Source organism: Pristiophorus japonicus, chromosome 3, assembly GCF_044704955.1.
Source record: "Pristiophorus japonicus isolate sPriJap1 chromosome 3, sPriJap1.hap1, whole genome shotgun sequence".
In the NCBI taxonomy this organism is placed as follows: Eukaryota; Metazoa; Chordata; class Chondrichthyes; family Pristiophoridae; genus Pristiophorus; species Pristiophorus japonicus.
Window position 1 is genome coordinate 265,195,283 of NC_091979.1, and position 16,912 is coordinate 265,212,194.

Here is a 16,912-nt window from a genome sequence, read left to right on the forward strand (position 1 = left end):
CTGATCAGCCACGATCTTATTAAATGGTGGAGCAGGCTCGAGGGGCCAAATGGCCTACTCCTGCTCCTATTTCTTATGTTCTTATGTTCTGCCTGTGTATCTCCAATTCATCATCATAGGCAGCCCTCGGAATCGAGGAAGACTTGCTTCCACTCTGAGTACTTAGGTGGCTAAACAGTCCAATACGAGTGCCACAGAGGTGGGACAGACAGTCGTTGAGGGAAAGGGTGGATGGGACATGTTTGCTGCATGTTCTTTCCACTGCCTGCGCTTGTTTTCTGCATGCACTCGGCAATGAGACTCGAGGCGCTCAGCGCCCTCCCGGATGCACTTCCTCCACTTAATGCGGTCTTTGGCCAGGGACTCCCAGGTGTCGGTGGGGATGTTGCACTTTATCAGGGAGGCTTTGAGGGTGTCCTTATAATGTTTCCTCTGTCCCCCTTTGGCTCGTTTGCTGTGAAGGAGTCCCGAGTAGAGCGCTTGCTTTGGGAGTCTCGTGTCTGGTATGCGGACAACGTGGCATGCCCAGCGGAGCTGATAGTGTGGTCAGTGCTTTAATGCTGGGGATGTTAGCCTGGACAAGGGCACTAATGTTGGTGCGTCTGTCCTCCCCAGGGGATTTGTAGGATCTTGCGGAGGCATCGTTGGTGGTATTTCTCCAGCGACTTGAGGTGTCTACTGTACATGGTCCATGTCTCTGAGCCATACAGGAGGGCGGGTATTATTACAGCCCTGTAGACCATGAGTTTGGTGGTAGATTTGAGAGCCTGATCTTCGAACACACTTTTTCTCCGGTGCCCGAAGGCTGCGCTGGCGCACTGGAGGCGGTGTTGAATCTCCTCATCAATGTCTGCTTTTGTTGATAAAAGGTTCCCGAGGTATGAGAAATAGTTCACGTTGTCCAGCGCTGCTCCGTGGATTTTGATGACTGGGGGGCAGTGCTGTGCAGTGAGGACAGGCTGGTGGAGGACCTTTGTCTTCCGGATGTTTAGCGTAAGGCCCATGCTTTCGTAAGCCTCAGTAAATACGTCGACTGTGTCCTGGAGTGCAGCCTCTGTATGTGCACAGACGCAGGTGTCATCCGCATACTGTAGCTCGATGACAGAGGTTGGTGTGATCTTTGACCTGGCCCTGAGACGGCGAAGGTTGAACAGGTTCCCACTGGTTCTGTGGTTTAGTTCCACTCCAGCGGGGAGCTTGTTGACTGAGAGGTGGGGCATGGCAGCGAGGAAGATTGAGAAGAGAGTTGGGGCGATGACGCAGCCCTGTTTGACCCCGGTCCGGTGGATTGGGGCTGTAATGGATCCTTTGGTAAGGATCACGGCCTGCATGTCGTCATGGAGCAGGTGGAGGATGGTGTTGAACTTTTGGGGCATCCAAAACGGAGGAGGGCGCTCCATAGACCCTCGCGGTTGACAAAGTCAAAGGCCTTTGTCAGGTCGAAGAAGGCCATGTATAAGGGCTGGTGCTGCTCTCTGCATTTGTTCTGCAGCTGTCGCGCTGCGAAGATCATGTCCGTTGTGCCCCGTAGGGGACGAAATCCGCACTGTGACTCCAGGAGGAGCTCCTCGGCTACAGGGAGTAGAGATTGAGGAGGACTCTAGCGACAACTTTCTCAGTAGCTGATAGCACGGAGATTCCTCTGTAGTTGCCGCAGTCGGACTTGTCCCCTTTTTTAAAGATGGTCACGATCACTGCATCTTTAGATCTCCCGGCATGCTCTCCTCCCTCCAGATGAGAGAGATGAGGTCATCTATCCACGCCAACAGCGCCTCTCCGCCATACTTTAGTGCCTCAGCAGGGATTTAATCCGCTCCTGTAGACTTGTTGTTCTTTAGCTGTTTTATGGCTTTTCCTACCCCGTGCGGCATTGGGGTTTCTCCAATTACCTGGGGTAACTCCAATTACAGGTTGCCAGATACCACTGATGGTAAAACCATCTTTAGAATTAATAACCAACTGATTCTAGATCAGATTTCCTCAGATTCTTGCAGTTTCTGTTGCAGTTTATCTTCATCAGGAAAAAAACATTTGGTTCCTCAGCCTATGACTGCATGGGTTGGAAGATTGAGACTGGCCACCCTCCTGAAGGCATAGCTTTCTCAGCGTAGGCAGTTCGACAAATAAGGTTGTAAATCAACCAGCTCATTCATGCCATATAGTTGAGGAAGGTCATAAAATAAACTTCAGAATGACCAGTTTTTGTCTTCATTACTTTAAAAAGTTTTCAGGAAGAGTGTTTTAGAGCACCAATAATTGATACTATGAAATGGGCACATAAGTTACCCTCTTCCCTCAACAGTGGTGAATCGCTTAATGGAATGGTACTGAGTAAAGACCACTGTTCAGATTGGATGTTACATGCATCATTGCGAAGGTGGTGGAGGCACAGGAGCAGGTTGCTAGCTCTCAGCTGCAGTAGAAGACTGCATATTGAGAATAGAGGGATGCTGTATATTCAATATCTGCCGTCGGACAGCTGAGGTGCTTTATATTCCAATCGGACAGATGCCAACTTTATTTTTTATTTTATTTTTCAAAAAAAATTGTGATGCTATGACCTGCTCAATGCATATACTTAAAAAGAACCCAATTAGTGGGTGCAAAGGTTTATTGAATTCTCAGTCAGGTGTTTAATCAGGACGGTTTGAGGGCAAGATTTCACCTGGCTCAGAAGGAAAATGTAGAATAATAGTTAGAAATTATTTTGTTTAAGTCAAGGAAGATGAGCCATTGATGTGGGGAAGTGATGTGTGTTCATTATTTTATATTATGCAAAGCCAAATACTGATTGAATTAAGTGAATCTGATCATAACTGTTATTCTATGTTCACTTCCTGTGAAATAAAGCAGCTTAATAATTGGTATCTGGCCTCGTATTACCAGGTGTTTTCTCTTGTTACTTTTGTGGGTACTTTAGTTAAATCCTTGGGTTAATCTATTATACAAGTAGATATTGGGCAGCGTGAGTTTACACTAACACACGAGATGTGGGATCCATTTATGGGAATGACTGACTCCATTGAACCTGCAGAGGTATTCACAACCATCTTAACTAACTTTAATTATTAGAGCTACAGTTCCAGATGGACAAATGTGTTTCAAAAGAATCATGATTTTTAACTTGAATGTGTCCAGTATTGCAAGACTGTCAATTCCATTTACCTGCTCACAATGAAGCTGCAGTACTTAAGTATTTTATGATTTATATATGTATCTTATTACTGACAGGTCCAGTATAGAGCGATTGAAGACTACAATGGAGCTTTCTGTCCTATATCAAAAGGTGTCAAAACATTTTTTCGTACACCTTATACTGAAGAACCCAGAATCCAGCTGAGAAAAGGAGAACTGATTTCAGCAACAAGGGGTCTGCCGTAAGTTGAGCGAAAGTTGATCATTCTCCTGAAATGTATAGCAAGTGGTTTGTAATTAAAACAGTTTTTTTCACCTGCAAACAACAGATCTCCTGAAACATCGGATGGAAGCTGTGTATGTGATTCCAGGGAAATTCTGCTGTTAACTTTGAGAAGCCTTTAGCAAAACAGATGCATCAACATCAATGCCCATTGCTTTTTATATACAACCATAAACGTTTACAGCACAGAAAGAGAACATCCTGGAATATCATGTCTGCAAGCTAAAGCAATCGACGACTAATCCTACTTCCCCTCTCTTTCCCCATAACTGCATCTTCCTTTGCTAAGTATTTATCTAATTTTTCCCTTAAAAGGTGCAATTGTCTCTGCCGCAACCATGATCCAGGAACCCTCCACATAAAGGAATCTCTCCTAACCGCTCTCCTCGCTCTCTTAACCGCTCTCCTCGCTCTCTTAATTACTATTTTAAATTGACACTGACTCCTAAACCCGAGGATGTAATCTTTCCCTATTCAGTCTATTAAAGTCTTTCATAATTTTAAAAACCTCATCTCCTTTTAGCCTTCTCTTACACAGTGGATATAGTTCCAGTATCTGAAATCTCACCTCGTGACCAATGTTTCCCGTAGTTTCTTTTTCGGCCCATTCAAAAGTCCGCGCATGCATGTTTTTTTTCCAACTTAAAAGCCCACTCATCGGCTGCACAGGACACCAGCAGTGCTGCACAGCTTATAGCCCATGACTATAGTTTCCCACCTCTGATGAATCTACACTATATGATCTCTATGGCTTTAATGTTCTTTCTGTAATGGAGCACAGAACTACACACAATGCTCTTAATGGTGGCCAAACAAATGATTTGTATGAATTTATCATCACTTCTTTTCTCCTGTACTCCAAGTCCCGATTAATTAAACTTGAAATGCAGTTGGCATTTTTTTATGGCTTTATGCATCTGTACTCTCACATCAGGCAATTACATATTTGAATCCCTAGGCCTCTCTTGTTAAACCAGACTCCTCAGTGTGTTTTCATCAAGTGTGCACTCCCATTCCTCGTTTTTCCTCCCAAAATGTATTACACGGCACTTATCCATATTAACTTGCAACTGGCACCTGACTGCCCCGTCCACTAACCTGTCTCGATGTTCCTGAACTCATCGCTGTTTGCTACTCTCGTGGCATCAGCAAATTTCAAAATTGTGCTCCCTATACCAAAGTCCCAATGATTTATATATACTGGGAACAAAAGTGGACCCAATACTGAATTTTGGTTCTGCAACACTTCCAACTCATCTCCAATCTGAGCAATCCTCATTTACCCTAACTCTTCCTTTATTTCCTGTCCATCGGCCAACTTTAAATCCATACTGTGATTTTTTTCCTCCTGTATCATACACTTACATTTTTTGAAAAAGCCTCATGAGAACTTATCATACGCCATCTGAAAATCCATATATGCTGTATATAGTGCATACCCTTTATGCAATCAGTCACATCTTCAAAAATGAAATTTTAAACATAAATTGTCTTTAGCAAATCTATGCTGGCTGTCCTTGATTAATTCATATATTTGTAAAAGCTCATTAATTTAATATTGAATGATTTGGATTCGAAGAGTTTGCCCGCAGCTGACGTTATATTAAATTGTCGGTAGTTATCTAGTTGTTGTTCTATCCCTCAAGAAAGGTTTACATTGGTCCTCTCCAGTCCCACGACATAATATGCATATTTAAGGAGGTTTGAAAAATTTTGGCCAGAGCCTATGTTATGTGCTTTCTGGACAGCCTAAGGTGCTACTGACTTACCACCTTAAGTGCAGCAAAGTTTTTTTTTGGACCAAAAATTGCATTCAGCGGTGTACCTCCAGAGTACGCCGCCGCCCTGCAAAAAGAATACGCGCCCTCCTGGGTAAACTTGCACCCTGACGCTGCGAGCAGGAGGGCAGCGTACCTGGGATCACATGGACCTGGTCCTCCAATCACAAAACAGATTGTTTTCATTCATTTAAATTACTACATTGCTTCATTATCACAACCTTTAAAATACATCCAGATTTAGTTTTTAATCATGGGAATCCAATTCATTACTCATAATTCCCACTTCTAAACAAATACTGTGCAGAAAATTGAGATGTAAACGTTATTTTTAATAAAACCTGAAGCTTTAACATACACTAGGATTGCTTCTCATTAAAGCTTTTAATGTTCCTGGATGTCATTTAATTTTTTTATTAAATCCCCTTGCACTGTGGAAAGGAGCCCTGCGCCTGTTTCCACAAGCTGTACAATTTTCAAACATAATTGCTGGGCAGTTGGTGGGCAAATAGCCCAACTCTGCATTAGCAATCTGGCTTTGGGTGGTGGAGCGGATGGCCTGTCAATGCTTACGTTGCGGGACTGCAAGTTCGGGATTTAGTACATACGCAAGCGGAAATCCCAAACTTGCGGTGGATTTCAAAGGCGGTATGACGGCCTACTCAGAGTACCCACCGCAAAATCCGAGCCAATATTTACATTTATCTCTAACAGTTGTTCCATAATCATCTCGAGTATGCCTACTTCTCGCTTCCGTCATCGTTTGTAAAAACCGGTGCAAAATATTTATTTCATATCTCTGCTATCTATACCTTTGTCCCCATAATTAGACTACCTCTTTCATCCCTGAATAGTCCGACCCTCTAACTATTATTTTTAAATGTTTATAAAAGCCCCATTTCCTTTTTATATTATCTGCTAACCTTTTTTTCACATTCCCTTTAACCCTTTTAATTTCTCTCTCTTTAGCTCCCCGCTATACGCACTATATTCATACTTCACCAATATTATTAGCGGTAACTTTTTTTTCTTGTGCCTCCCTTTTAAGTTTGCTTAGTTTTAATTTATTTGGGATAGTTAAAATTACACAATATTATTGCTCCATTGTTCCTATTATATCTCTGAAGTGTCTGCAGATCTCCTCCTCTTTCTTATCTCTTATGTTGGGTGGCCTGTAATGCACACTGACAACTGTACCATTTCCCTTCCTATTTCTTAACTCTATCCATACCAATTTTGTTTTAAGACAGCTCCCAGACATCTGTACATTCTAGTGTTGTGATGGAATCCTTTACTAATGCTGCCATTTGTAAGGATGGTCAAGTGAAATGCTGTGCAAAACTAGATTTTGAGCTAGATTTGGGAAAACTTGTATATAAATGTGAGACAAAATAATTTTACAGACAATGCATGAAATGGATTAGTAGTTGCTATGGGCTAGACTTTCTACTTCACCTCGTGGGCTAGTGCCCATATATCGCCCAAAAATATATTTAAAACAAAAATGTAATCAAAAATGAGGTAACTAAAACAATGTATACAAGATAGTAGGTATTATGTTGCTAAAATTAGGATATTAACTGCATTTTACATTTATATCTTACAGAATGTTTATATATAATTTTCATATGCAACAAAATCTTTTAAATATTTTCTTTCAGGCATTGGCTGTATGGTGACAAGAATTTGAAAAAGAAAAACGCCCACGGTAAATAAACAAACCTGGTATTAATGTCTCTTGGGTTGAACACAACTAGGGTTGTATTCCTTGGAATTTAGAAAGTTAAGGGGTGATTTGATCGAAGTTTCCAAGATCATAGGGTAGTTAGAGAGAAACTATTTTAGCTGGTTGGGAGTCTAGGACTAGGGGGCATAGTCTAAAAACTAGACCCAGGCCTTTCAGGAGTGAAGTTAAGAAACACTCCTACACGCAAAGGGTGGTAGAAGTTTGGAACACTCTTCCGCAAACGGCAATTGATGAGGTCAATTAATTTTAAATCTGAGTGATAGATTTTTGTTAACCAAATGTATTGAGGTAATGGGGCAAAGGCAGGTATATGGAGTTATGTCACCGATCAGCCATGATCTGATTGAATGGCAGAACAGGCTCAAGGGCTAAATGGCCACCTCCTGTTCCTATGAGATGAGAAATTTCTTCAATCAGAAGGTTGTGATTCTTTGGAATTCTTTACCCCAGAGGGCCGTGGATGCTTGTCATTGAGTACAGATATATTCAAATCGGAGATCGATAGATTGATGGCCTCTAAGGGAAATCAAGAGATATGGGGATAGAGCAGGAAAGTAGAGTTGATGTCGAAGTTCAGCCATGATCTTATTGCAGGCTCGAGGGGCCATATGGCTGACTCCTGTTCCTATTTCTTGTGTTCCCTTAGGAAGTGTCTGATTACATAGTTTCTTTGTCTGTTTATTTGAACGGACAATGCTATTTCGGTCAGAATTTTTTAAAACTAAAAATTGAGGATATTTCACTTGACTGCTATTTAATGGGATATTTTTCTGCAGATTTTTTTTGTCCCTATCGCCTTATGTAAATTTTTTAATTGAATGGTGACAGAATTATATTTTTCCAGTTCTTTAATTGTTTTAAACAGTGAATAATGATGATGTTGAGATACTTGCTGGAAAGAGTTACTAAAGCCCGATAGAGTGTGGGAGCTGAATTACCAGTCAAGATGCTCATTAACCAGGGAGCTGCAGCTGTTTGTCAGAACTGACTTTCCCCCAACAGTAATATGTGGACTATATATAATATATATATTTTGTAAGTAATCCTAAGGGTATGAATTTCTCTGTTACACTTGTAAATTTTGTAATTTTCAACATTATTAGGATTTTTTCTTTTGGAAGGGTTGAGTGTTATCAAATGAAGTAGAGGTCTAATGTTGTACAAGGCATCTGCACTTTTGTGGTTAATAAAATTATCAGCAGACAACTTGAAAATAGTGTTGAAACAAAATGATAAAAACTGATCCTAAACTGAATTTATTTTGCATAGCTAGACCTTGCATTAACTAGAAAGGTTTTTAATCCACTGTTGCTGAGGTGGTGCAAGACCTCCATTAAACTTGCTTAACAGGTGATTAATGGTAACTGATCTGGCAAACTAAAATGATTTTTGTGTTCTTTGGGGCAACCTTTTCTTGTCTCCTAATATGTATATACACCAACCTAACTAGATGGGACATCCTGCTCACCTTGCTTAGAATGATAAATATCCTTTCCACCCATCTACTACCCATTGCTAATTCTAAACATTGAGATATCAGCCCAGCAATGCGAAGATCCTTGACACTTGTATCACCAGTTCCTAAGGGCAAACAAGTGATGGTGAATAAGTTTCAAGGGCCTTCAGCTCCTAACAAAAATGGGGACTTGTATTCACAAACTTAAGGTCATACAGCTGGCTGTACAAAATCCAATGGATTGATCCAATTGTTGCTCTGACCCTCTCAAACTGGAGCAAGATCTGTTCTTTCTTGAAGACCCTTTTGGGTCAATCAGACATCTCCCTGAGCTGCAGCAGAAGAAACTTCAGTATTGGATTCACAGCTTGGAATGAGAAAGGGATTGCCAGGATCTGTCAGCTCTTACATGATCTCTCAAACAATATACCACCTCACCCATCTCGACTACAACTTTCAATTTCAATAGTTCCGCTAGAACGCAGTATATTTAAATACCCCATCACAAGCTGGTTGCCTGTGAACTCTTCTTACACTCTCCAAGAGACCCCCATAGTCATATCTACACTATATCCATCCCCAAAGGCATCACAGAAAACCTAGCGTGCAGATCTCAGGTTGTTAATTAACAGAGGGACTGGCGAGAGGTTTGGAACACAGTCAAAATTACAGTCTGCAGCAAAATACACGAGAACCAACTCAAGATCTTATACCATACAAGCTCCACAAAATTCCCCCTTCCATGCTGGATGATTGGACGGTCTGTGGTCACAAGAGGATGTTCCTACACATTCTGGTTAAACACTCAGCCATTATGGTTTGGAAAAACTAATTGCTCTTCTAATTCCAAGTGTCAGCATAGTTCAGTGATGGCAGTCTCTCATGCGAATCAGAACTCGGCCACAGAACGTAGTCAGACACTTCCGTTCAGGACTGAGCGGTCACTCCCTTACAGATTGGACCAAGCCTCTGTGCACCTTCTCACTAGAGAGCGGTGATTGTTGCTGTATTGATGGTGGAAGGGAGGCAGTGTCTGGGATTGGGACAAGGTTCTCAGTTTATCTATTGGCAGTGCTTGCCTTTTAGGCTTTAATTCCGCAGGAGCCAGTGGAACCTCTCCTCTCCTCTCCAGGAGATTATGCAAACAGGAGAACCCCTGCGGAATCTCGGTCCATGTTTTCAGGCATCCATGATTTTGAGTAGTGGGGAAGGGCAGCCTTAAATGTCTTGGGAGATGGAGGGAATAACCAAAAGTGAACGGAATAAATGATGGTGGAATCACTGCCATGTACTATTTTCTATTTGAGCACTTGACTTTTAATAACAGTAACCTCCAATACCTTTATTATTTATTTTTTTAAGATGGAGAGCATGATCGAGGCTGGTTCCCAAGAAAATGTGTAGAGAAATGCTTGGATGACAACGCCACAGAAAAACTCGAAGCGGAGAAAAAGAAATTTTAGCAGTTCTTGGTGCCAGTGCTTTTGATGCAGAGCCTTCTACAGGATCTATTTTCCTTAGCTTGAAAGTTTTAAACTTTTTTCACATTTAATTTCTACTTGACCTGCTTTGATAAAGCAGCAGTTTTCACAAGCATTTCTTTTATAATCTAAGAAATTCCTTCGGATTCTCAATGTTTGTGAAACAACCTAATTATGGCGATCTAGATTTTCAAACACAATAAATCGTCTCCCCCTTTCATACGGGTTTGTGGTGGTCCATTTTTACTGTGGAATTGAGGAAGTGATTTCCTGGCCCAAACTGGGGCTGTAATTCATTGATTTAATAGAAGTTATATGGCAGCATTTAGTGTAGTACAGGATATCACAGATATTGCATGAGAAATTAAGCCTGCATGATGAGCAAGGACCTTATTTGATTTAGTACCAGAAATTCAGTACATTCCAGGTATGAAGGCAATAATCGGAGGATTTTCTCTGGTTTGTTGAGTTTAATGAAGTAGCTAAATAATTCAGGACACTATAAAATGGAACAATTTGAATTGTATGAATTTGCAGAGTTGGAAGTACACCCAAATAAAATATGCACCTCTACAGTGTTTGCCTTTTACCTTTCAGGGTGGGTTTGGAATAAACCACTGCAGATTGTTCATCTACATACAGTTGATCTACATTTAAGTCAGTAAGTGCATGATATAAGGTCGACAAAGATCTAATTCTCAATCATGTCATCGGCCATGTACAAGAGGTTATTCCAGGATCTTGATTTGCAGGATCTTGGAGACATCGTTGGTGGTATTTCTCCAGTGATTTGAGGTATCTACTGTATATGGGCCACTTCTCTGAACCATACAGGAGGACGGGTATCACTACAGCCCTGTAAAACCATAAGCTTGGTGCCAGATTGGAGGGCCTGATCTTCGAACACACTCTTCCTCAGGCGGCCGAAGGCTGCGCTGGTGTTGAACCACGTCGTCGATGTCTGCCCTTGCTGATAGACTCCCGAGGTATGGAACGTGGTCCACGTTGTCCAGGGCCGCGCAAAGCAAGTGCTCTACTCAACCCCTACACGGCAACCGAGCTCCAGATGGGCAGAGAAAATGTTTCAAGGACACCCTCAAAGCCTCCTTGATTAAGTGCAACAATCCCCACTGACACCTTGGAGACCCTGGCCAAAGGCTGCTCTAAGTGGAAGAGCATCCAGGAGGGTGCTAAGCATCTCGAGTCTCGTCGTCGCGAGCATGCAGAAAACAAGCGTAGGCAGCGGAAGGAGCATGCGGCAAACCAGACTCCCCACCCACCCTTTCCTTCAACGACTGTGACAGAGACTGTAATTCCCGTATTGGACTGTTCAATCACCTGAGAACTGAGGGGAGGCAAGTCTTCCTCGATTTTTGAAGGACTGCCTATGATGTAAAGTAGATGCCACTGATTAAAATTAAGCTGAATTTGTCTTTAATCTTTATTTTTCTGCAGGATGGAAAGCGGGCAAGTTCTCAAAGATCAGGATATGTTTCACTGCTGATGTGAAATAGTTTGCACTGTGCCTAAGGTTGAGGTGTAGGAACTCAAGTAAAACAATAGTGAAACTAGATATATATTTTGGCCTAATTAATTTTTGTAGAATCAAAGGGGCAGATTAGTATATGTGGCAAGGGATTATGGGTCCCCCAAGTCAGACAGCCACTTTGTACTAAAGATTCATCTTTCCCATCTGCACTCTGAAAATGCATCATGTTGATCCAAGATAGTGTGTCAGCCATAGCTCCTAGGGTAGTACACTCGCCTTTGAGTCAGAAGGTTGTGGGTTGAAGTCCCACTTCAAGGGCTTGAGCACATAAATCGAGGCTGACACTCCAGTGCAGTGCTGTACTGTTGGAGTTGCCATCTTTCGGATGAGATGTTAAACTGAGGCCCCGTTTGCTCTTTCAGATGGACGTAAAAGATTCAATGACACTATTTCAAAGAAGAGCAGGGGAGTTATCCCTGGTGTCCTGGCCAATATTTATCCCTCAAATCAGCATAAACACATTACCTGGTCATTATCACATTGCTGTTTGTGGGAGCTTGCTGTGTGCAAATTGGCTGTTGTGTTTCCCCACGTTGCAACAGTGACTGCACTCCAAAAATACTTAATTGGCTGTAAAGCACTTTGAGATGTCCAGTGGTTGTGAAAGGCACTATATAAATACAAGTTTCTCTTTCTTTCAAGTCAGACAGCCACTTTGTACTAAATTTAAGTGATTTATGCCACCCAGACTTGCAGTCAGTACAGAGAAGGGTGGCAGCCTGCATTGAAGCAATCGATTTGTCCAAAGGCATAAGCAGTCATTGATGTAAATTTTAACTTGGAGATTTGGCATGTTCGATTCAAATCCAAGAATTCACAGCCGAGGTGTGAACTGTGGCTCAGTGGCAGCACTTGTCTTAGGCAGAAGGTTGCAGGTTTAAGATCCACTTCAGCGACTTGAGCACAAAATCTAGGTTGGTGTTCCAATGCAGTACTGAGGGAGCACTGCACTGTTGGGAGATGTTGTCTTTCAAGTTTACTCTCCATTGTGAACTTTAGTATAACTGATATGTAAAATGCAGGTGGTAAAAGTTGAACTTGCTACTATTGAATGAAATCAGCAGTTTGAAACATTGTACACACAATTGTCATTCTAAAAGCCTACACAAATTACAAGTGTTTTTTTTGAAAATGTGCTTTATTGCGTTTGGGAGCATACAATCAATCTGAATCTTCTACCTCAGTATTATAGCGTGACCAGGATGCAAGTCCGTTGTTGTCAATATAGGGGAGCTACGCCAGTGTCTTTGCATAGAGACAGTCAATCTGACTTTTGAAGTGCTTGCCAAGTTCTGATCTTTTGGCCTTCAGTGTTGGGGTCAGGAGTCCATTTTCAACAGTGAACATCTCCGTGTGTAGATACAGGTCCTTTACCTAAAAAGAGAAGACTTGATGCTGAATAGTTTCAGATCAGTAATGTTCTGTGCACTTTCGTCACTAACAATGTCCGTGAACATCATTTGACTATACAGTCTCACTTTCCAGAGCCTTTCATAGTTGGTAAATGATAAAGCACATCAGCTAACTATGTTTAAGCAGTTAACTGCTAAATACCAAGGCCAGGCTTTGACTGATCACCTACTTCTGTCCTTCAACTAATCCATCCACAAAGTTCAGGTGCTCTTGCGGAGACAACTCAGTTGCTGCCTGAATGTTTTCTGGCATTTTCTGTTTTTATTTCATGTTTACAGCAGCCGCAGTATTTTGCTTGTGTTGCAGTTTGTAGTTTTGCATAGCAGGCACAAATCTCCCAGCATTTAATCAGGAAATGGCCAAGAAGGCAACTATAAATCTACAGTACAATACACTATTCCCTACTGTTAACTGGATAAATGACAGTTTACATCCCAAGCTGTGGTTTAAAGTGTTTACAGTCTTCCAAAGATTGTCAGGAGCAGAAGTTAGCCTACTGTAGTGATCAGAGATGCTAAACCAGTTAGTATCTAGCGCAAACCCCCCAGAAACACCACTTATATATGGATCCAAATCTCACATGTTAAGTGACAGACTTTCAAGCAGGAGGTACAGGACTGCAATATTTCCACAACTTAGCATCTGGAAAAGATGCTACATTAATGGCTCAATCAAAAAATATTGGAACTAAAGATCTGCATCTATTATGATGTATCAGACCAAAATTCCACCACAGCCAAAAATAAATAAAGGCCTGTGCAGAGTGCATGCAGCATTTTCCTTGACCAAAATGGAAAAGCGCTGCAATACAATTGACAAGTTACTGGAATCTATAAATCAACAAGAGTGTCTGAGCACTTTCATAAAATTGAGTTGATTGTAGAGATCCAACATGAATTTGTAATGGGTAAGTCATGTCGAACAAACCTAATTGAATTTTTGAGGTAACTAAATTAGTCGACAGGGGAATGCCTAAGGATTTAATTTATATGAAGTTCCAGAAGCCATTTAATAAGGTTCCACACAAGAGACTGCTAAAATTAAAGCTCATCAAATCAAAAGGAAATTATTGACCTGGTTAGATGGTAAAAGATAGCAAGTAGGGATAATGGGTATGTATTCTAATTGGAAAAAGGTGACTAATGGTCTCCAACAAGGATCTGTGCTGGGGCCTCAACTATTTTGAAAGCAAAGAGTAGGAATAAATGGATACTTTTCAGAATGGCAGGCAGTGACTAATGGGGTACCGCAAGGTTCTGTGCTGGGGCCCCAGCTGTTTACATTGTACATTAATGATTTAGACGAGGGGATTAAATGTAGTATCTCCAAATTTGCGGATGACACGAAGTTGGGTGGCAGTGTGAGCTGCGCGGAGGATGCTGCGAGGAGGATGCTATGAGGCTGCAGAGTGACTTGGATAGGTTAGGTGAGTAGGCAAATGCATGGCAGATGAAGTATAATGTGGATAAGTGTCAGGTTATCCACTTTGGTGGTAAAAACAGAGAGACAGATTATTATCTGAATGGTGACAGATTAGGAAAAGGGGAGGTGCAACGAGACCTGGGTGTCATGGTACATCAGTCATTGAAGGTTGGCATGCAGGTACAGCAGGCGGTTAAGAAAGCAAATGGCATGTTGGCCTTCATAGCGAGGGGATTTGAGTACAGGGACAGGAAGATGTTACTACAGTTGTACAGGGCCTTGGTGAGGCCACACCTGGAGTATTGTGTACAGTTTTGGTCTCCTAACTTGAGGAAGGACATTCTTGCTATTGAGGGAGTGCAGCGAAGGTTCACCAGACTGATTCCCGGGATGGCGGGACTGACATATCAAGAAATACTGGATCAACTGGGCTTGTATTCACTGGAGTTCAGAAGAATGAGAGGGGATCTCATAGAAACGTTTAAAATTCTGACGGGTTTGGACAGGTTAGATGCAGGAAGAATGTTCCCAATGTTGGGGAAGTCCAGAACCAGGGGGTCACAGTCTAAGGATAAGGGGTAAGCCATTGAGGACCGGGATGAGGAGAAACTTCTTCACCCAGAGAGTGGTGAACCTGTGGAATTCTCTACCACAGAAAGTTGTTGAGGCCAATTCACTAAATATATTCAAAAAGGAGTTAGATGTAGTCCTTACTACTCGGGGGATCAAGGGGTATGGCGAGAAAGCAGGAATGGGGTACTGAAGTTGTATATTCAGCCATGAACTCATTGAATGGCCTACTCCTGCACCTATTTTCTATGTAATATATTAATGACTTAGAACACGAGAGCCATATAGTCCCAAGTTTGATGACACAAAGATTGGTGGTACAGTAAGTAGTGTAGATAAAAGCATAACATTACAAAGTGATAGATAGATTAAACAAGTGGGCGAAACGGCCATACAAGAGAAAAGTTAGGAAACATTTCTTCACACAAAAGAGTGCAAGTGTGGAATTGTCTCCCACAAAAAGCCGTAGATGCTAGCTCAATTAATAATTTAAATTCTAAGATGGATAGATTTTTGCTAGATGAGGGTATAAAAGGATATGAAGTTAAGGCCAGTAGATGGAGTTAAGATACAGATCAGCCATGATCTAATTGAATGGCGGAACAGCTCAAGGGGTTAAATGGCCCACTCCTGTTCCTTTAAAAGCTGAGTTTAGCAGAGACGCAGACATTAGTTTGAAAGCATTTTAGTAAGGTCTGTCCTGAGAGCAGTAAAAGACCCTGGTGGTGTACAGAGCGCTGAGGATCACCAAACCGCTCTTTTTGCCCACTGTCGCACATACTAACTACTAAAATAGCTTTTCTGGCTCTCATGGATAGAGCGCTGTATTGCACACAAGAGGTTGTGGGTAGTGCGGACCATTATTGTTCATTTTAAACGGTCAAGACCAGAACCTGCCAATCCTGAGGCAAAGGCAGCCATAGGCAGATGGAGTATAATGTTGGAAAGTGTGAGGTCTTTGATTTTTTTTCTGCCAAAGAGCAAGTTATTATTTAAATGGAGAAAGATTGCAAAGTGCTGCAGGACAGCAGGACCTGGGGGTACTTGTGCATGAAACACAAACGGTTAGTATGCAGATACAGCAAGTGATCAGGAAGGCCAATATAATCTTTGCCTTTATTGCAAAGGGGGTGGAGTATAAAAGCAGGGAAGTCTTGCTACAGTTGTACAGGGTATTGGTGAGGCCACACCTGGAATACTGAGTGCAGTTTTGGTTTCCATATTTACAAAAGGATATACTTGCTTTGGAGGCAGTTCAGAGAAGGTTCACAAGTCAACCCCCTCATCTCTGGAATCAACCTTATGAGGAAAGGTTGAGTAGGTTGGGCCTCATTGGAATTCAGAAGAATGAGAGGTGATCTTATCGAAACATATAAGATTATGAGGGGGCTTGACAAGGTGGATGCAGAGAGGATGTTTCCACTGATAGGGGAGATTAGAATTAGAGGGAATGATCTTTGAATAAGAGGCCGCCCATTTAAAAACAGAGATGAGAAATTTTTTCTTAGAGGGTTGTAAATCTGTGGAATTCGCAGCCTCGGAGAGCTGTGGAAGCTGGGACATTGAATAAATTTAAGACAGAAATAGACAGTTTCTTAAAACGAGAGCGGGCAGGGAAGTGGACCAGAGTCCACGATCGGATCAGTTATAATCGTATTAAATGGTGGAGCAGGCTTGAGGGGCTGTATGGCCTACTCCTGCTCCTATTTCTTATGTTCTTATGACCTAGGACATGGATGTGCACTGCCAATTACTGGAGAGTGAAGCAGAGGAAAGCACAATATACCCGACCAAGCATTGCCTGGGGATGAATTGTCAGAACCGTCAGAAAAATCCAATGCATCGGGCCCTGGTCCAGTGGCGTGAGCCTTTTGTGGGGTTTTGTAGGATGGGATGCATCCATGATATTTTGGGAAAGTAAACCAAGATTTAAAGAAAGAAAGACTTGCATTTCTAGAGCGCCTTTCACGACCACCGGACATCTGAAAGCACTTTACAGCCAATGAAGTACTTTTGAAGTGTAGTCACTGTTGTAAAGTGGCCAATTTGCACACAGCAAGCTCCCACAAACAGCAATA

At 42.0% G+C, this 16,912-nt stretch overlaps 2 protein-coding genes across 11 annotated transcripts in view; one reads left to right on the forward strand and one right to left on the reverse strand.

Moving 5' to 3' along the window:
- Positions 1 to 10,455, forward strand: part of zdhhc6 (zinc finger DHHC-type palmitoyltransferase 6) — a 44,743-nt gene extending 34,288 nt beyond the window's left edge. For all 4 annotated transcript variants that reach the window (XM_070876650.1, XM_070876651.1, XM_070876652.1 and 1 more), the window contains 3 exons: positions 3,232 to 3,377; positions 6,858 to 6,904; positions 9,762 to 10,455. In XM_070876650.1, coding sequence (XP_070732751.1) covers positions 3,232 to 3,377; positions 6,858 to 6,904; positions 9,762 to 9,862 — 294 coding nt within the window. In that variant the 3' untranslated portion in view covers positions 9,863 to 10,455. The remainder of the gene's footprint in view (positions 1 to 3,231; positions 3,378 to 6,857; positions 6,905 to 9,761) is intronic.
- Positions 10,456 to 12,554: 2,099 nt separating this feature from the next.
- acsl5 (acyl-CoA synthetase long chain family member 5) overlaps positions 12,555 to 16,912 on the reverse strand; it is a 73,869-nt gene continuing 69,511 nt past the window's right edge. For all 7 annotated transcript variants that reach the window (XM_070874990.1, XM_070874991.1, XM_070874992.1 and 4 more), the window contains one exon: positions 12,555 to 12,803. In XM_070874990.1, coding sequence (XP_070731091.1) covers positions 12,663 to 12,803 — 141 coding nt within the window. In that variant the 3' untranslated portion in view covers positions 12,555 to 12,662. The remainder of the gene's footprint in view (positions 12,804 to 16,912) is intronic.